General features: G+C 39.9%; 1 protein-coding gene across 1 annotated transcript in view; it reads left to right on the plus strand.

The window, feature by feature from the left end:
- KCNQ1 (potassium voltage-gated channel subfamily Q member 1) overlaps positions 1-20,067 on the plus strand; it is a 340,508-nt gene extending 320,441 nt beyond the window's left edge. The window contains exon 17 of the mRNA XM_029961027.1: positions 18,041-20,067. Coding sequence (XP_029816887.1) covers positions 18,041-18,241 — 201 coding nt within the window. The 3' untranslated portion in view covers positions 18,242-20,067. The remainder of the gene's footprint in view (positions 1-18,040) is intronic.
- The last annotated feature ends 752 nt before the right edge of the window (positions 20,068-20,819 follow it).

Here is a 20,819-nt window from a genome sequence, read left to right on the forward strand (position 1 = left end):
GTGACTGGCACTGTTTCAGAGCTGGCTCACTGTGGGTTCTACCCTGCTGCAAACGACATTTGGAAATCTGAAAAGAAGGTTTCTTTAATTAACTGAAAACCAGAGCCTATAGTCTACTTGATATGAAAAATAGACCAAATTATAGTGGTATTCATAGCCTGCTGGAATGGTTGGTTGTTTTGGAAAAAAAAATGTTTTTAAAGGAGGCTTGCCAAGAAACTTCTCTCAGGAAATGATAAATGGCAGTTTGGAGATTTGAGTGGCCTGTGCTGTATGTATGTGCCTTGGTAACTGCTGACTCCATCCGGTGTGCTCCTGATGGCTCCCAGATTCACAGCAAGGGAATTTACAGTCCTGATTCACGAACTCATTACTGTCCTGCAGTTCAGGACTTTTAACATGGCCTCAGGATTGTTTTATCTGAAAACAATGCAAACACATTTCTTTAAATTACACTTCAGATAACCTTTTGGGTTTCATTGCTTTTACAGTATAAAAGCCTTGCAATTTCTTTTCCAAAACTATAGTTTCTCTGTATATACCCTGCCAGATTTGATGTTTTCTGTTTAAGTTGGATTTTTTTTAATTTTTTTTAATAGTATGTTTTCTGTGAAGCTGTGAAATTTTAAGAGGTTTAAATAACAGAATAGTGAAGACTTGGCAAGAATTTGCATGACAGTGTCGGGTTTTAAAAAGTAAAGACTGTCTCCGTGCACTGATGAAAGGTCTGCTTTATACAATGCACCATTTAGTCATAGGAGTTCTTTGCAGTGATATGTGTCATTTATTATATTCTGTTACTATAGGGGATATGTTTTGTGCAAGTGGACAAGCCTCTGGAGTGTGCTCTTCTGAGTGCTAACAGCAATCCATGTTTTCAGGCCATTTATATTACCTTAATCGCATTGACATCAATAAGTTTACTCCTCATTTACTCTGGGGTAAAAGAGAAGCAAACTGGGACTATTGTATATTTAGGCGACATTGTTGCAAAACATGTCCCATTCCTGAGTCACAGTGGAGGGAGAGAGAGGTTCATGCAGTACACAGAGCTCAAGGGATTATTGTTTTTCTAATGTTGCCTAATGAATCTGACTGAAAAGGGTCACACAAATGGTAGAAAAAATTTGCATCTAGATGTCAATGAAAATTTATACCATGTGCTTGTAAATTAGAAAATGAAGTACAGATTAAAGAGTTCAGAGATAATTTGATAGAAAATGTATTGATTCATTGCCTTTTTCGAGTTTCTAGGGACCTTAGGAAGAATTTGTGTACTTGGTCATTTGCATCCTTGAAAACCTTTTTAGCATTCACATAGAAGGCAGTTGTGAAAATGCCAAATACTTGAAGGATACCTTCTCTACCCTGGCTCCATTGGTGTTCTGCCTTTGCTCCTGTTCTTTGCTGTTTCTGAACAAATTCTGCTCCCACTCCCCTTTTGCTTACCCCAGGTATGGTACTGTGGTGCAGAGCAGCTGTAAATACCTGGATGGAGAACCCTGCCCACACCATCACTGCCTCTTGCCTTTGGCAGATGGTGTTACTCTTATGCTGAGGGCAGCATGACACCTTGGAGTGTATTTAGTTGAAGGCAGCACCTACCTAAAGTAACTTTCTGCACTGTGATTTCCCAGTGAGAAACCTGCTGACAGGTTTTACAAGCAGTGATTAGGAGAAGAGGAATGTGAAATGCAATTATCTCTGCCCCCTATGACCACTTAGATGCTGGTTTTCGGATTATATACCATGGATTCTTCAAGTTCTGCATACTGAGCTAAGGGAAGTACCAGCACCGATTAGCATCAGTGTGAGCAGGTACCATCTGGGAAGAACTGATAAATTTAGGTGGATAAATAGCACATATGAAGCACAAAGGGAATAAAATTAAATTATTTCACATTTCTCCCATTCTGTCAAGCTTTACTGTGTCAGGTATTGATATACAAGAGATGGGAAAAAATGTAATTTACATGAAAGTTAGAAGAATCACAGAATCGCTAAAAATAATGCTAAACTTCAGATTTCAACAACAGTTTCTGATTACTCTCTTCATTTTCTCTATTCATTCAAATATTCTGGTCTCTTTTCTTGTGACCAGAAATGGAGTATCATGGTCTTTCACCTTTAGAGACTTCAGAGTGTGAATTTTTTTCCAGGGTTGCCTAGTTTTTCAGCACTGGGTGACTGCTCTAGAAATATAATGATGTCTGTCTCCTGGGGTGGCTGATTTAAAACCTTTGCCATGAGCAATGACCCCTGAGTGAGTGAAGTGTGTAATTAGTACAGGTGATTTACTCTTCTAATGAAAGCATTTTTGGGCTCAGGGACAGTCTGCAGAGATTGAGTTAATGTCATTTTCTATACAGGGCAAGCTGCTTTGTCCAGCAGGGTTATACAAGCCTTATTAATTAATATAATAAGCATTATTTATAATTATAAATAGACTATAATTGCAATATGTAAGGAGAGAAACCTCATTTTGACCTCCTGTGTTGTGCTTTCACTGTTATGCAAATTTATAGACTATGTATTTCAGATATACTTCAATCCAAATGAATATCTGTGGATCTTCCTCAGTGGGGTCAAGGCCACTCAGAGAGTAAGAGAAGTGTTGAGCATCTTGCATCATGGTGCTGCAAAAAAGTTTGACAACATTTGATCTGTGTGAAGTATTCATATAGAAATGGTTCCCTGGAAAATGACACTTTTTTCTATGTGTCAGTTGTATTGGAGAAACACTGTGATTTAAACAAACTTATGCTTTAGCCAGATACTTGTTTTGCTATTGTACTAGATTCTCTGTTGTTCAGCAGCAGGGGAAAAAAGACAAAGAATCAAGATAAAGTTGTACGTGTGATGATGTGTCTGTATGTCTGCACATCATCTGCAGTCTGTGGATTTATTAGCTTTTAAGTCTGTAGAACTGTTATATAAATAATGCATATCAGAGCTGGTCACACATGGTCTACTCACTTGCACATGTACACTGTGAGTACTAACTGAGCCAGAGAGGAGTAAGTGCAACCAGACCTCCTCTGTCCTCCCTGTAAATCAGCTTTTAAAAGCCAGTGTCAGACACTTGTATCATCATGACAGTCCATGCCCCATCTAGAAGGATGCATTGGTGTGGTTATTGTGGGGTTTCCAGGTGGTGTGGGTGCAGTTCCTGACTCAGATATCATTTTCTGCAGGACTTGAGGCACATTCATTTCATTTTCTGTTGTTTCCATTTCCTCAGCCATGAGTAGTGGGTATGATAAGGCATTTTGAAGCTTGGAGGTCAAACATGAAAACAGAAGCACTTGGTATTTTTATAGTTTTTGTTATTCTCACTGCTGTTCTGTATTAATCTTAAACTTTGGATTAGATATTAGGAAGAAATTCTTTACTCTGAGAGTGCTGAGGCACTGAAACAGGTTACCCGGAGAAGGTGTGGATACCCCATCACTGGCAGTGTTCAAGGCCAGGCTTGATGAGGCTCTGAGCAACCTGGCCTCATGACAGGTGCCCCTGCCAATGGCAGGGGGTTTGGAATTAGATGATCTTTAAGGCCCCTTCCAACCCAAACCATTCTATGAGTGTATGAATATATAAATCAGCAATGCAGATATTATAAACAGGAGCAACCTATACCTTAAGGAACTGTGATGCTTGAGACTGAGTTAAATCCCTTTCACATTTCAGGGCAGATGGGTCAGAGCTAAAATTGTTAGTCAAATCACATAAAGCCATCCATGAAAATGGATGAAAAAATCTTAAATTAATTCTGAATTATGTTAGCATTTTAATCGGTAAAGTTCTTAGTAGGTACTATCTGACAACCTTTTTCCAAAGGTTGCATGACTAGGGGTGAATTAATTTCTCCAGAGTAGCTGATTACTCTCTCTGTTGCACTGGGGGAGCAGTACTACTAACAAAAGAGATTAGCAGAAGCAAGAAAATAAAAAACTCCATAGTAACCTGTTTTACTCATTCAAGGAAAAGATGCAAAGGGAAAATAAGAAATGGCTGCAGCTAAACCATTTTGTGTGGTGATACTGGCATGTTCTGACCTCCATGAACACAGATGATCAGTCTCCAGGAGGAGCAGGCTGCAGCTTGCTTCAGACACAGAGTGCTGATTCTCTGGTGTTCGCTTCCTGGAGTGCCACTGTCAGTGAAGTCCTTTCTGACTGATGCCCAAGACAAACTTGGTTCCTCTGTGGAGGACCATCCTTTAGATGACAATCTAAGTGATGTCTTTCATTACTTGCAGCCATTGAAGATCCTGTAGCAGTCTTAGGCTGTCTCAAACAGGGTTCAGTAACTTCTTTCTGCCACCTTGATGTTGTCCTCTGCTTTTATTATATCACTGCTCTTTGTTCCTGTCTGTAAATGCTGTGGAGTGTTACCCTGTGCTGTGAAACAGATGCTGCCTCCCATCAAAGAGAAGCTTTATTTTGTTATTGGTTTAACAGGGGTTAGTGCAACCTGTGGTGGCAGGGACTTAATGGGAGAGAGCCAGCTACATATTCATGCTCCACCTTTGTTCAATTGATAACAGTTCTAGTAGGAGGTGGGAATGGAGAAGGGAAACGTCATAAAGCTTTATGTGCAAGACTGTCACCACCTCTGCCTGAAGGATCTTGCAGCATTTCATCATGTCTAGACTATATGTACCGTGTGATCTTGTGTAGTAGCCTCCTCTATCATAGTATAATATTACAAAGCCCGAAGCCTTTTTGTTTTGAACAGTAACGATCATCATTATCTTCAGAATGAGCAATTCAGGCTACTGCCTATGAACCAGAAGAATAAGAGGTGGATGCACAGCTAACATCTGGAGCTGGGCAGATCATTTAGTCTTCAAGCCTGTCATGATGATTAATCAGCTAGGAAAGACTGTGAGCCTTTTGCTTCCACCACTGAACAGTTGCTTATGCTGCCAAGAGAGCCACTTTTGAGTCACGGTTTACCAGTCCAAACAAATGCCCAGCCTGGCTATATTCCTAGAAGAAGTTACTGACAAAGAAAAGCACTAAGAATTTTTTGTTATCTTTGTCATCCATTAAATTTTTCAAACGTATTATTTTATCAGAAACATTTGCTTACATTTGAAGACATTATAGCTTAAAATGTTATGGAAAAGAGCCTTAAGAGTTTTAACTAACTCAAAACCAGAGGGAAACCTGCAATGGAAGCAATTTGGAAAGTTAACCCATGCAGAACTAACTTGTTACCAGTAGCAGCCAAACGATCTGTCTCTTAGTTTTCAAAAATGAATGAAGCCTTCAAAGTGTTAGGAAATTGGCTTAAAGCCATAAGGTGGTATTTAAGCAGAAAAAAAGAAAACAGATATCAATCTTATAGTTTCTGAGACCTTGGTGTACACAGAAGACCTGTTTTCAAGGTTTCCTCTGCAATAATGTTAGATAGAAGTTAACTCTGGAGGTTGAACCTGATATTCTTGCATAGCAGGTTGGCTTCAGAAATTGCAATTTAAAGAAAAATGTCCAAAACTACAAAATGCATAACAAAATAGTCACTTCATTTCACCCGAATTCAACTGGCAGAGCTGTTGAACTCCTGCAGGCATGGTAATGACTTTGTATGACCCATGAAATTTGACTGAAAACCCTTCTTCATTAGCAGTTGGTTGCCTTTGTTGTAGCTTTGCTCCTGGTATCCATAAGATCTCCTAGTTTGCCTTTATGAATAATGCCATGACAGCCAACAAGTGGTTTCTTTTCCTTTTAAACATGGGTTTCCACTGGTAAATATATTGCGTTCTAGTTCACTCATTGGTTATTTGCTGGCTTGTGATTGATTGTATGTGCCTCCACTTCTTGAATTGGTCAGTAAATGAATGAAATGTGGTTTTGGGATGTCCAAGGCAAGTTGATTTTAGAGGGTGCAGAGCACCTGCATGTTCTCTGGATTTCAGTGGGTTTTGCTAGGAGCTTACATTTCTACAAAATGGAAGTGGTTTTATTTTTAGAGTATTCTGAAGGAGATTTTTCCAAGGATATGATTTCAGCAGAATTGAATGGCAGTTGGAAAGGCTGGGGGAGTAGAGTAGGCTCACAGACTTTTTATCACCACTAAATTTCACCTCTGATCTCTGTGCAGCCCCTGGGAATGAAAAGTGCCTTTGGAATTGTGTGTGGTTTTCTTTCGTTCCACTGAGCTTTCCCACTGAAATTTTCTGTCTTGCATCTGTGTCTTTGTAAAGCTTAATGCAATGGCAAAACAAGAGGCCACCTCTTTTCTGAGGAGCAGACTCAAGCATACAAGAACACAGCCCTGGTTTTATGTGTTCAAAATGGATGCAAACTTGCCACCTTATTTATCACTAGGATTTCTAACCTTCCAGTGCCATGGCCCATAAATGACTTCTCCATAATAATATTTATCAAAGTATTTCTGGTCTAATTATTCATGCTGAGCTTGTTATCTAAAAATTTCTCTTGAAAGAATCTTTTTAAACATTTTTCTTTTGAAAACAAATTCATGACCACATCAAACAGAGATTCATGTTGCCGTTAGTTTAATTACCAGCAGCCCTCAGGGAATCTCAAAACTCACTGTTGTTGTAATTGCTTCTCTCCCTTTCTCTCCCTCACTCTTTTTACCTTCCATTTTTGATTGCTGCAGAAGTCATCATATGGTTATTAATTTTTTAAGCTCATTTTAGGTACAAAAGAGTTTATGTCCATTTTTGTCCATATAGTGACCATCAAATCATAAATAATGAGTAGATTATGGATGCTAAAAAAGAAACTGCCCAAAGAACTTTTTTTAAAAAAAATAATTGAAGTTTTCCTGGTTTTTAACTTTTTAAGCAAACAGGCAGATAAGTGCCCTTCCCTGTGCCGTGCCATGAGGTCAGATCCATAACCTGTGAATGTGCCTCACTTTTTATTCCAACCATAAAGCCTACCACACCTTGTCTGGCTTTATTCCCTTTGAAAAGCAATATGGATGCCTCATTTGGGTGAAGTGTGAAACATAACATAAGCAATGCTGACCTAACTCGACATGATACATGGCATATTTGCTTTAAAAAAGAGCAGCAGTCTCAAATCTGTTTTGAATTAGTAAAAGTGTTTGAGAGAAAGAAAGGAAAAAGGGAACCATTTCATAGCAGGCATCTGAAAAATAACAGCTTGGAGGAAGGAGGAAAAATTGTCAGGCAAAACCTAACAGTTAAAGCTGAAAAATGTATTTCTAACACGGGGGATTATGAGTGTATATCTTATACTTTGGTGTTTTTTTTAAATAAAATCTTGGCAACTTAAATGCATACTATGATGATCCAGAATGAGAACAGCTACTCAATGGCGAAATTATCAGCAGTACTCCGGTAAGAGGTTATTAGTCATAGTCCCAGTATCATACAAGAGCCAGAGTCAAGGATTCAAGAAGCAAAACATTCCCCTTTGGAGAGAGGTCAAGATTAGTCACTTTTGTTTTCTTTAATGGAGAGGTGAGACAAGGGGGATTGAAGGATTTGGGCTTTATTTTGCTGTGGAGAAGAGTTCTGGACATATTTTTATGCCAGTTGGGTCTTCCACTCTTTTTTTTTTTAACCCTAAAGTGTTGTAAATATGCCACTGTTCCACACTGGGAACAGGAATCTACAGCTAGGAGAAAGCTGCTATCTGACAGCCAAACTTCTGACAACGAAAATATGGAGTGATTTTCAGAGGCTGTACTACTGCGATTAAGCCAACAGAAAGAGTCCTCCAGAGGCAAGTACCACGGGGAGTTTTCTTCACATCTGTGCAACTGAAGCATCTGAAATATAAGTACCTGTTAGTAAACAGAAGGTCTGTCTTTTCTTTGCATATAGGTAGCGGGGTGTTCAACCAGAAGGACCCAACATAGGAATGTTTTGCTGAACAAGAATGTGATCGAGAATGAGAAAGCAATCAGTTTTCCAACCTTCTGTCTCAATAATAAAAACCAGTAGAGCACTGTGAAGTTTTTTTTGAGATTGGAAAATGTGCCCAGGGCAAGGGAAAATATTTTTAAGGTTTTGTTAGAGCCCCTCATCCAAGCTGAAGTTAAGGATGTTTAGTGTATCTGAAGGTGGGCCACTAACTTTACTGCCTCAGTTCCCCCCACGTTGTGCTGGCAATAACAGTACTTATCTCCTTTAGTGTTCCTTTGTATAGGTGCATCCAAGTTCACACAGTGCTTTGATATGATGCACTAACATAGAATCATAGAATATCCTGAGTTGAAAGGGACCCACAGGGATCATCAAAGTCCAACTCCTGGCCCTGTACGTGACTGCCATTTATTCTGGAACTCTAACAAACTCTTGCACAAAGATAAGGGGCTTTTTTCCCCTGATTTCTTTGATCAGTATTTCCCCTATATTTCTTGTTCCCTCAAGCCTGTTTCACATGCTCTGTAAGACTGGATTTCAATTTAAGCAGAATTTGGGAAGCTGTTTATGATGATGATGAGAGATGGATATCCAGTGATTTTTGCAGATACATTAACTGCTAATACTTTTGGTATCACTGATTCACTTGTGAGGAAAGAATCCCTTTCTTCTTGCCAACTTGTTATTTTTAAATAGAGAGGGAAGACAGTTGTGTCTGGTCAAAGAGATACTATTTCCTGAAGGTGGGGTTACAGTAAATGAAGATAAGCAAATTCTTGAAAAAATCAGAGTATTCAGTTCATAGGATAGGGGGATTTTATCATCTTTAGTAATTTCTGATTAAAGTTATATTTAGAGACAAGGCCCTCAACTTCACCTTCCTGGCTTCATGCAAAGAGTAAAAAGCCTTCCAAGCTCCCTTGTTCCTCTACTGATACACTGTTAGTTTGGAGGAAAGTGTTAAAAAAAATAAATATCTGACCTTTGTAATATTTCAGAGAAAAAATGCTGTATCCTGAGGCAATGCTGGGCCAAAGACTGTAGATTTTGGACACTGTTCTAACTTGAAAATTTCCATGTGTTTTAAGTCTCGTCTCATTTATCTAAAACAAGAGTCAACCACAAATTTTAATTGTTTGGCTATGGCCTTCTGGATGCCAGATAGATCTGCGAGCACTGCACACATCTGGGCATGCACTGAGTGCTATGGGGCCAGCAGGACTCGCCTGGGAGCTTGGGGAGTGATAAGCAAGCAGAGGGGCTTCGTCGTCCAAAACTACACCTAGAGCTAAAGAAAGGCTCTCAGAAAGAGATGATTTCCAACAGTTTGGGTGCTTTAAATAAACCAAATATTTTTGCAAGTTGCTAATAACAGCAACAGAAGTGCTGAACTAAGACCAGTTTTCTCCTCTCCCTTCTGAAGTGACATCTGTTTCCAGTCCCTGCTTCTTACCATCTCCTCCAGCCACATCCATCATGGTCCTCGTTTCTTAGTCCTTGACTAGTAGCATTTTAGGTTATCCCTTTCCAACTTTTTTTACCCTCAGGTCTTTCTGAATCCTCTCCACTTCTAAAAGAATCATAGAGTGACTTGGGTTGGAAGGGACCTTAAAGATCTTCTAGTTCCAAACACTCTGCCATGGGCAGGAAAACCTTTCACTAAACCAGGTTGCTCAATGCCCCATCCAGCCTGGTCTTGGACACTGCCAGGGATGGAACATCCACAGCTTCTGTGGGTGACCTCAGAGTTCCAGTGCCTCACCACCCTCACAGGAATTTCTTTCTTATACCCTGCTTAAATTTCCCCTCTTTCAGTTTGAACCCAGAAAAGAAAAAGACAAAAAGCACTTAAAAGAAGCACTGTCCTAAAAGCTTTCCACCTATTGTGGTCTTGTACTCTGTGAACAGCCCCTGAGCAAATGTAGTTAACTCTCTGTAACTTAATTCTCCCATTTGCCAGAAACCTCCCAACCTCCTTGTTAGAAGGAGGGGTTTGTATTCATCTTACCTTGCTTCCATTAGTCAAGCAGCAAATTATAGACAAAGAATTTTTATGACGGTACCTGTAAAAACCAAATCAATTTGTTTGTAACTTTTGATTTCTACTTATTCCTCATAATTTTTAAGATCTTAAAGGAATTGTTCTCTTACATAAGCATAACATCTGTTGTTGCCACTTGTTTCTTTGTAGGGAAAAAGGGCAGTATTATAGTAGTGGTTTTTTACACTTTTGAGAAGTGTAAGAGAAATATTTTACTATAAAAATACAGAGCAAGATGAGAGCAACAACAGTGTCAGTTTATTGGAAAAACAGAATAATTTTTAGTATTTCAAAGCAGAGATTGTCACTGATAGCTTTATGCAAGAGAGCTGATTTTAGAACTCAGGGTGTAGCAAGTCCCTTTCTTTCCAAAAATGCTTTTTGTCTGAAAATAGTTCATTTTATTTGTCAGTTAAGACAACAGTTACAGTGTTCATATAATATTTTCATTGACTAGAAAGAAACTTGTCCATGCAACCCTCAAAACCTGTTAATTTTGTTGCTCAGCAGCTCTGCCTTTATGTTTTCCTAGCAATGAGCAATCTTGTAGTAGAGTGTTTTCTCACTAGCTCCATTTCTTCTATCCTTCCCCGTGACACCATGTGCATAGTTTCTTCTTTGGCCAGCTCTCAAGAGAAAGTACAGACAGTCTGGAGAATAAATCTTCCTTCATGGAGATTACATTCTCCTACAAACACCTCAATGACGGGTATATAACCTCCAGCAAAACTGCTGCCTACTCTCTGGCAACAAAAAAACCACCTTGAAGCCAGAAGTTCTGATAAGGGGTTTTGCAAGATTCAGGGATCTTGGGTATGGAAGGAAGACAAATTCCATGATTTTTGAAGAATCATACACCTGAAGAAAGAAACTTTCTTTAATAATACTGAAATTCTTGGTCTCTCCTGCCACTATTATAATTATAGAGAAATATTTAAAATAACTTCTCTGTGAAGATTCCATTACCTATCTGTGAGCTCCTCTAGAAACCACCCCTAACATCGTACCTGTTCCTGTCCACAGACCCCTCAAAACTAAAGCATTAACTTTTAGAAATACTGAGATACCAACATACGTAGGGACTTAGCAAGAAGAGGAGCCAAGGAAGCTGCTCTGTGAAGCTTCCTCAAATATTCTGGAGAACTTAAATAGAAAGGATCCCACCAAAGACAAATGTGACTTATAACCACACCTTTTCTTGCAGAACAGGCTCACTGTTCTTGAGTACCACTTAAGATACAGATACAGGATACTGATACAGTCCTTCATTCCTAACATTGCCATTAACAGGTATCATAAGTTCTGAAATGTTTTTTGCCTTTCGCCTTTTCTTCAGCTGAATCATTAGTGTGCCTGCAGAAGATTTTGTTAACAGAAAGGACTTTTTTGTGTGTTCATCTGAAATATAAAACTAGCTTATTACTGAGTGTAGTAATGAATAGCAAACACATTTGGGATTCGATACAACACGGAAAGATGCACAAAGAAAGCATCACTTTTTTCACAAGAAGTTTTCTACACTGCAGAGCAATAGGGTCCTTTTTAACAGGTCACATGTCGCCAGGAGTGATAAATACATGGAGGTCTCCCCAGTCATCTTCAGTTATTTGGAAAAAGTGCCTTAAAATGTTAGTTTACTTTGAGCTAAAAAGCAGCACTCTCAGGAATGAATACTACTCAAGATAAGTCAGGGTAGCAGACTTGGGAGCCTAATGTTGGAAAAGCAGATGAAATTTTCCTTTATCACATTTTCATTTGGCCAAGTGTTGCTTGCATTCTGGTTTCCCTCTTCTCCTTTAGCAGCTTCATGCTTGGCTTTCTTTACTGAGAACAAGGACAGTCCCTCTGAATCCCTTGCATGAGCAATGTGCTGATAAAAATTCTCTTGATTAAGGACAAATAATCTGTTTAATCAGTCAACCATGTTAAGAACATAGAAACCACCATTCTGTCCAGAGGCACTCTGATTTTTACCCTTTATATTTACTTTTAAAATCTCTGAGGATAAGAATGAAGGGCATATGAGACAGCTTTAATCAGCATCATGTATCAACCTTCATCCCTCCAGATCATGGAGCAATACTTGGAATAACTTATTAATAATTTGTGGTCTTTGTGGCCTAAATTATGCCAAACTCCAAAGTTATCCTTCGGCTTCCCCACTATCCTGAATAACCATGGCTGAAAATACTGTTCTGCTCAGTTCCTTAATTCCTGATAAATTCCTCTATTTGGTTTTGGGAATAGGTCTCCAAAGTGCTGATCTTTAGTTTTTATTACAGAGATGCTTCAAAGGGACCCTTCTGCAGGTGCCACTGGAGCCACTCAGGCTTCTATGTTTTGGTTTGGTTTGGGTTTTTGTTTTGTTTTGTTTTGCTTTGCTTTGCTTTGTTTTTAAAAGCAAGGAAATAAATTCATTGTTACATATTATGTTCAGAATCATGTGACAAACTTGTTATAAGTGCTTAAAATTACAGGGCATTTCTAATTAATATAATGTGAAGATCTGAGGAATTTTAACAGATAAATGTAATAGATAAATAGATAATAATAATTGATAAATTATTTTGTTTTCTCAACAAGAACAGTCTCTGTCTTGTTCAGTAGTACTTCCTCGAATGCCTTTGATACCTTTATAAAAGTTGATACCTTTATAAAAGCATGTCACTAAGGCTAAGAGAATTCAGATTGTTCAGCCTGGAAAAGAGAAGTCTTCGAGGTGACCTAATTACGGCCTTCCAGTACCTGAAGGGGCCTACAAGAAAGATGGAGAGAGACTATTATAACAACATGTAGTAACAGGACAAGGGGGAATGGCTTCAAAATGAAAGTAGATTTAGTTTAGATATTGGGGAAGAAATTCTGTACTGTGCTGGTGGTGAGGCCCTGGAACGGGTTGCCCAGAGAAGCTGTGGATGCTCCATCTCTGGCAGTGTTAGAGACCAGGTTGGATGGGGCTCTGAGCAACCTGGTCTAGTGAAAGGTGTCTCTGCCCATGGCAGGGGATTGTAGATGATCTTTAAGGTCTCTTCCAATCCAGGACATTCTCTGGTTCTGTGGTTTATATCCAGTTGTAGAGGACTGCTGCTCCTGAAAACATGACCTAAGAGGACTTTGTGATTCTTAGCAACTACATCATCACTGCTGATGTATTGCCCGTGGTGTCAGAGTAGTCACGTGCCTGTCTGGCGTTTCAGGGAGAGGAAAAATCTGTTCTGTGACAAAGCTACATTTCTTCATTATGTGTCATTTAAGATTTGTGTGCTAACCTTTCAGTCTTTGTGAAGAGCTATTTGATTCAGATTTGGTTGGTTGTTGGTTTGTTTTTTTTTTTCTCAGTGCACTGCATGGATGGGATTTTATTTGTTTCCAAGAGCTAGATTCAAAACTTGTTTAAATCTACTTCTCCCCATCTGTGCTCAATCTATGATCCTTGGATTTTTTTTAAAAAAAACAAAACTACTTATCTCGGAGGATGGAAAAATCTTGTATTCATACCATATTTTGGTAAAAATTAGGAATAACTGTGGTGTGTAATTTCTGAAGTTTCAAACACTGCTTCCTCTCCCCAACAACTGTGAAATACAAAGGAAATTATTTACATATAAAGAATTTGATCATCCAAACATCATGCTTCTAATGAAACATAAATCATCTACAAAGAGCTTACTTAGTTTTTCCTAAAGGAAACAAATCAGTCTAAGTCATTTTTCTATGTAATGTTTGCTGTTTTAAGTACAGAGATCAGAGTTGTTCAAAGCAGTTAAGATTAGAGCAACATCAGCAGTTTTTCTGTTTTCTTTACTTTTATTCGTTCTGGCATTATAGCTAGTTTCTAATCAAGTAAATATGTTTGAAAGCATGATTCAGGGGAGATGATACACTTCTTTGTGCTAAGTACATAAAGCTAGTTTAATAAAAGGGTATTGCACACACTGACATTTTTCTAGTGGGTATAATTCTCTCTGCAGCAAACAAGTGAATGATACATTTCAGGATGTGTGTTTGGATGACTACAGGCAGATTGGGCATGCTAATAAGCAAGGCTGTTCACCAGGAAGCCTCTTATTCTTGTACATTAGAGGCCTGTGATGACAGTAGAAGTTGCCTTCTGGTGTCTTTTACTTCTCTTTTTAAAATATCTCATACTTTAAGCAGATGCTCCTTTGGCAGAACCGTCATCCCAATGCTGCCTCATTTGCAAATGTGATCTTTTCTGATGCAGCCCAAAGAAGCATAAGGAGATCAATGTACAGAAATCCAGACTGATCCTTCTCTTGTAATATCCAAAGAATATGTTACTATTTGGGACTGGTGAATTGGTCCAAGACTGATACAGAGCCCAGTGATTGCCAAAAACTACCACTGACTTCAGTGTGTCTTGGAGCAAGCCCTTCACAGCACAGAACCCCCAGGGAAATGACTTGCTCTGTTGGAAAGCAAAAATTGATTAAACAACAATTAAACACAACCAGCTTTCTGGACCTCCCTCCACAAAAGCCTTGTGGCTTTAGAGCCCTACCCCAACAAGCAGGAAAATGGAAGACGAAGGTCTTTACTTTTAGCCTCATATGGCTCAGCTCAAGAGCAATTAGCTTCTGCCTCTGCTTCTGTGAGCCTCCTGCACTCCACAGCTGCAGCAGCCAGACCTTGTTCCCTAGAAAAAATTAGACAATAATCTCTGGGAATTTATTTCCCAGCAAGAATTTTCACTTCTCACTTCTCTCCAATACTTCATCACCAAGATGCACAGCTGTTGAAGGACTATCCAGATCTCAGTCCAACCTACTGTCATGTTCAATAGCTCATCACTGCAAGAGTTTCATAAATGCACATTTTCCAGATATATCTCCAGTGTTTCCTCTGGTAATCCCAGACTGGAATCACAAATTAAGACATATATACATATAAAAATTCCCTAGTTTGTTTAGAATAATTGGCAAAAAGACATTCCTTGCAGAAGAAAAACTTGTCCTCCAGATTCTGAAGATAGCTGTTTGTCTGCAGGCTTTCACTGCAGTTCTTCCAGCACAGCTGTCTCAGATCACAAATGATACCTGGGCAGTGGGGGATGCAGAGATGAGGTATTTTTGCAGACTTCACTACCACTGATTTGTACTGTCACACTTGGACCATTACGAGTTTACCATCTGTGATGGGCACCATTTGGGCAAAATGTCTCTTTTTTTAAGGGAGTGAACAAATAGTGTTGAAATTAAAACCTGATGATCTGCTCAGTTTTCCATCTGTATTTCCTTCTAGAAATCTTGAACTTATGAGTTCTTCAGCTTCCTCATTTCATAGAATCTCATCTTTCAACAGCCATTTCCATCCAAAATTACTAGTGTTTCATGTACCATCTAGGGTGCTTTGCCTAATGTTTTCAAAACCAGCTGCAAAGTATAAATCTCTGGCACCTCATATTTCTAAATCACTGGATCTGCTTCTCCAGCAGTTGTACAAAGTGCTCAAAAAAACCCAGCATTTTCTCTATGGTAGAAAAACATTTTAGTCTCTGCTGAAATCCTACAGGTTTGTTGATGTTCTGCTCAGCCTTACTGTCTTTTGTTATCCTGTGTGATACTTGGATGACAGCCAGGCACATATAAATTGCTCCCACTCGTGCTCTCTCTGGTGGTTTTATGTGCCTTTCACTACTTTCTAGCAGATATTTTAGGCAACAATTTATTCCTATCACTTTTTTTTTCTGCTTGTATTCTTTTCCCTTTTTAAAATGTACTAAATCTTTTTGCCTAGAATTTACTCTAAGTTTTAGAATCCCTGTGGATCAATGGGTCAGAGACTGCAATGGCAAAATCGAGGCTTTCTCATTAGGCTTGCAGAAGGGAGTGGGAGGCCATAAGGCAGGATCTTACTGCCCAGTTTCAATGCTTTTGCCATGCCAAGGATCAGAGAGTGGGCAGGACTTTGAAGCTGGAAGTGCCCATCTTCCCCTTGGGATATCTTGCTCAGTACACTGGAGTCTGCACAGAGAGGAGGCTTCCCATGCCAGATAAAAGGATGATGCAGGTTACTTCTTGACTGGAAGATGCAAGAAACCAGAGACTGAATCGTGTAGAAATATTTAATTCTCAGTTTTCCTCTGAATAACACAAATGTACGCCAAATAGCATCCACGACCTAACTTCTCTTAGGTATCTGATTTTTCATTACATTTTTTTCTAAAGATTAGAAGAAAGAGCAGAAAAAACAAACAAAAAAAAAGAGGCATTAAATAATTTAAGGAGATTCTGTCTAAGGCAGAAGAAAATGAGCATTATGGATTCAGGCTGAACACCTGGAGTCACCCAGTTAAGAAATTAATTTTCAGCCATCTGTAGTGGGTTTCTGTGGCTGGGTTTTGGTAGCGGGAGGGGGCTACAGGGGTGGCTTCTGTTAGAAGCTGCCAGAAGCTTCCTCTGTCCCGTGGAGCCAATGCCAGCCGGCTCCAGGACAGACTTCCTGCCGCTGGCCAAGACCAAGCCAATTAGGAGCAATAGTAACACCTCTGGGATAACATATTTAAGAACAGAAGATTGTTGCACCGAAGAAATTGCAGCCAGGGAAGAGCTGAGTGAGAACAAGGGAATAACAACGTAGACACCAAGGTTAGTGCAGAAGGAGGGGCAGGAGGTGCTCCAGGTGCCGAAGCTGAGGCCCTGCAGCCTGTGGTGCAGATCATGGTGGAGCAGCTGTGCCCCTGCAGCACATGGAGGACCATCGGGGTGCAGAGACCCACCTGCAGCCCATGGAGGAGCCCATGCTGGGGCAGGTGGATGCATGAAGGAGGCTGTGAACCCATGGGAGGCCCAGGATGGAGCGGGGTCCTGCTGGAGACCTGCGGCCCGTGGAGAGGGAAGCCCATGCTGGAGCAGGTTTTTCCCGGGTAGGACTGGTGGCCCCTGTGGGGGACCCACATCAGTACAGCTCATTGGTGAAGGACTGCACCCCATGGAGGAGTGACCCACGGGACAGCAGTTTGGGAAGAGCTGCTGCCCAAGGGATGGATTCATGCTGGAGAGGTCCATCAAGGACTGTCTCCTGTGGGAGGGACCCCACGGGAGCAGGGGAAGGACTCCTCTCCCTGAGCAGCGGCAGAAACAACAACTGACTGCAACCCCCATTCCCATCCCCCTGCACTGCTGGGGGGGAGGAGGGAGAACATTGAAGGAAGGAGGGATGGGGGGAAGGTGTTTTTTAAGACTTTTATTTCTCACTCTTTGCTTCTTATCCTGTTAGTAATAAATATATGTACTATCCCCACTTTGAGTCTTGTTTTGCCCGTGAAGGTAATCAGTCACTGACCTCTCCCAGCTCTTTACTCTACTCATGAATTCTTAGCTGGTTTTTTTCCCTCTCCTCTGTCCAGTTGCAGAGGGAGAGTGAGTGGCTTTAGTGGGTACCTGGTATCTGGCCAGGGTCAACCCACTACACTATCTTAGAATTCTTAGTTTCTGTCTTGATGGGGATCATGTCATTGACCATGACACAGTGAGAGCATAAAACTGAATCATGCCCCACTCCCAGCCCTTGCCAGAGACCGCAGCTGCCATATGCTCACAGCAGCAAAAATACCTATGGGCATCTTGTGGCCTGAGCTGGTAATTGGGCCCAAATGTATCAAAGAGCATCAGTCAGTCCCAGCTTAGAGTTGATTTCATCACTGCAAGTCAAGCAGTTATTTACTAGAGCATATTGATAAAATTAAGGCATATGAGCGTGCTTAGAAGTTTGTCATATTTTCAAAAAAAAAATATAGACACTAATAACGAAAACAAAAACAAACAAAAAACCCCACAGAAACTCAGTTCTGGGACTTAGCTCTCCCTATTGTAGCAGATCTCTTTAGAAGCCCATTTGTCATGTGTTCATCCAGGTATAAAATGAGTGTCAAAGCACATACCAGAGGTGAGTATTAACAAGGCTGTCCTCATCCAACTCTGACCTATTGCATTAAATTTCTAATTATCTGTTTGATGAACTGTGAATCTGTGGTATCTTCCTAGAGGTTATTGTGATCTTAATTAAGAAAACTTTCATTTTATTACTGCATGTGTATCACCTGGTTTGTTGCAATTTTCTCGCGTGCTGCTACTAAACAAAGCTCCCCTTTGCCTTTGTAGGTTACACAAATGGACCAGAAACTGAACCTCATTACAGATATGCTGCATCATCTGGTTTCCCGTCAGCAGGGGGATCAAGGGAACAACAGATCATCTCAGAGAGGCAACAATGTCAACTCGGATCTTTTCCTCCCAAACAACACTCTGCCGACCTATGAGCAACTGACAGTACCAAGAAGAAACGAAGATGACATATCCTGATGTGGTATAAGTCTGGGCTGGGTTCTTCCTGCCTTTCTCCTTTAAATGGGACTGACTGTTGAGAACCTGGAAGAAATTAAGTCTGTCAGCCAACCAAGAAAGCACGTGACTACTGTATCTCTACCAATAGTCTCAAATATGCTCCTCTAAAGTTGCTCATAGTAGCCAAAGGATTGCCAGGCTGTCTTCCACCAGGCAAAATTTCTGGAAGTTCTACCTTGATTTCGTTCATGAACAAATGATCACAACTTCTTATTTCTCAGAAAGACCAAAATGATGTCAAGACAGGCAAAATGGCAAGGATTTAGAGCTCCTTCAATAATAATAATAATAATAGTAATAATAATATTCTAATAATACTTGAACTTAGATGGAAAAAGTGCATTCTGTTTATGAATCTGCAGATAGCAATATATTTCTACTACTAAGGTTTTTAAAACAAACTAGGATAACTTATGTTGTTTTTATTGTATAAACATACACTAACATTCTAGACAATAACAAACCACATACTGAATGATTTTCTTTTTCTGTTTTATTTTAATGTTACTACATAAACAGTTATGAGATAATGACCAGATTTTTAAAATCTGTTTTTCTTCAGGGAGGAACTAATCCTTAATCTGGAACAACACTATTTATAGTGGAAAGTGATATAGATTTTCTAAGATATCATTTTTTCATGGGGAGACAATAAAGTATTACACAGCAAAAAATTATTCTGCTTTCTAGAAAATTGTTGCCAAAGAATTTATATATAAATAAAAAAACACCGTGGTCTGAATGTACTTGTCCTGACATAGCATTTTAAAAAGAAGGCCTGCTACTTCTTAAATCTACTGGTTTTTAACTTACAGAGGCCAAGAATAATACAAGAGGCTGAAGTGACTGGACTTCGCTGGTCAAGTGCTTGAGCTGGCCACTTACAGAACATCCATAATCCTCTCAGGAATCGAGGCCCCAGTTCAGGGAAGCATCTCTCCTCCACACAAAATATATGACAATTTGAATGGTTTCCGGAATAATGTCTTGAGAAATCCAACTCCCCACAAGAGTCATTTGATATTGAAAAGTGCCAGCTCTTTATTTACAGAACCAACCCGTGGGGCTGAACCACATTAGCCCATGTGCAACAAAACCAACATTTCATTTAGCTGCAGTGAAACCAACAGTGTTGGCTCAGGGTGACTTTTCACATACACAACGTGAGCAGGAGTTGGTCTGTGATTACTAAGGTTGAAATTCAGCCCTTGCAGATAGTCAGCACCTGAATCATATCAGCCCTTCTTTGAACATGAAGCGTTTAAAGCTGACAGAGTGTCAAGAAAAGCTATTTAGTCCAATGTGGTGGTGGTGGTAGCTTGTACTGCTGGCAAAAAGTACACCCTGTTTCTCTCACTGTAGAGCCTGTACCCCACAGTGGTGTCTCTCCCCCTCTCCATCTGCCCTAAAGCCTCATAACTTGGAACAGCAGTTAACATTACCAGTCTGTGATATCTTTGAGCAATCTGAAATACTGACACATAATGAATGAGATCACAGGGAACCTTCTCATAGTGCTGCTCACATTCTGGGCTTTCTTTTCAACATTTCATCTCTTTCACTTGGACTGCAAAGAAAGTATCCTGTATTTAACTTTACAGATTCTGTTTCAGTTATCCAGCCTCACAGTTGTTCAGTAGATAAATGTTAAGGGTGTGGAAATTTACAGGCATAAAGGGGAATTGTATCTGGGCATTATGTTTTCATAGAAATCAAAATTATTCTCATGATTTTGAACATTTTTTTAAATGAGATTCACTATGTAATTTCAGGTTATCAATCAGCCTGTTAATTTCCTAATAAAATACAGGACAAGAGTACCATGTCTTCTGGTTATTCTAAAATCCAGACACTTGATACACACAAGAAAGCTGCTGATTTTTCTTTCTTTCTCTCAGCCCACTGTACAGTGTACAGATGCTTTATTTGCAATGCAGGACTGTAAAACCTTCTGCTGATTCTTTACTAGAGAAATAAAAAATCAGAACTTTATTGACTGGGATGACTTTGGAGAGAAAGGCTGTCATACAGCCTGGCTAAAAGCAGCCAGGTCTGTTCATTTCTGGGATCATTGTGTTAGCCAAAAAATGTGTCCATTCCTACCTGTTTGTTCCCAAGACCATACCTCCATTCTGTGTTTGGCAGCTAGTCTTGGTGATAACAGTCTGGCATAGCAAACATTTAATGCAAAACAACTTCTCTTTCTTGTCAGTTGGTCTATAACCATCTGAAAGTCACTGTTATCAGAATTTTTGGAATAACGGCGGTTTACAGGTTTTCAAGGCTAGTAGCAAGTTGTGAGGTCAGTGATTCCTCACCTGGGTCCAGCTGATCACTTCAGTACACACCTCTGAGACCTGCTACTTCAAATCTGATAATCTACCCCACCCTGAGAAAAAGAAGATGATCCATTTTCCCAGTTGAAAAGGATGTTATAAAATAAGCCATCCAAATTTGCCACGTAGCTGCCTGGAGCCAGCCACCCTCAAGTCTCACCAGAGACAGGTCAGACCTCTCTGCTTGGAGGACGGGTCTG

Source organism: Manacus vitellinus, unplaced genomic scaffold (genome assembly GCF_001715985.3).
Source record: "Manacus vitellinus isolate BGI_N305 unplaced genomic scaffold, ASM171598v3 scaffold_30_pilon, whole genome shotgun sequence".
Taxonomy (NCBI): domain Eukaryota; kingdom Metazoa; phylum Chordata; class Aves; order Passeriformes; family Pipridae; genus Manacus; species Manacus vitellinus.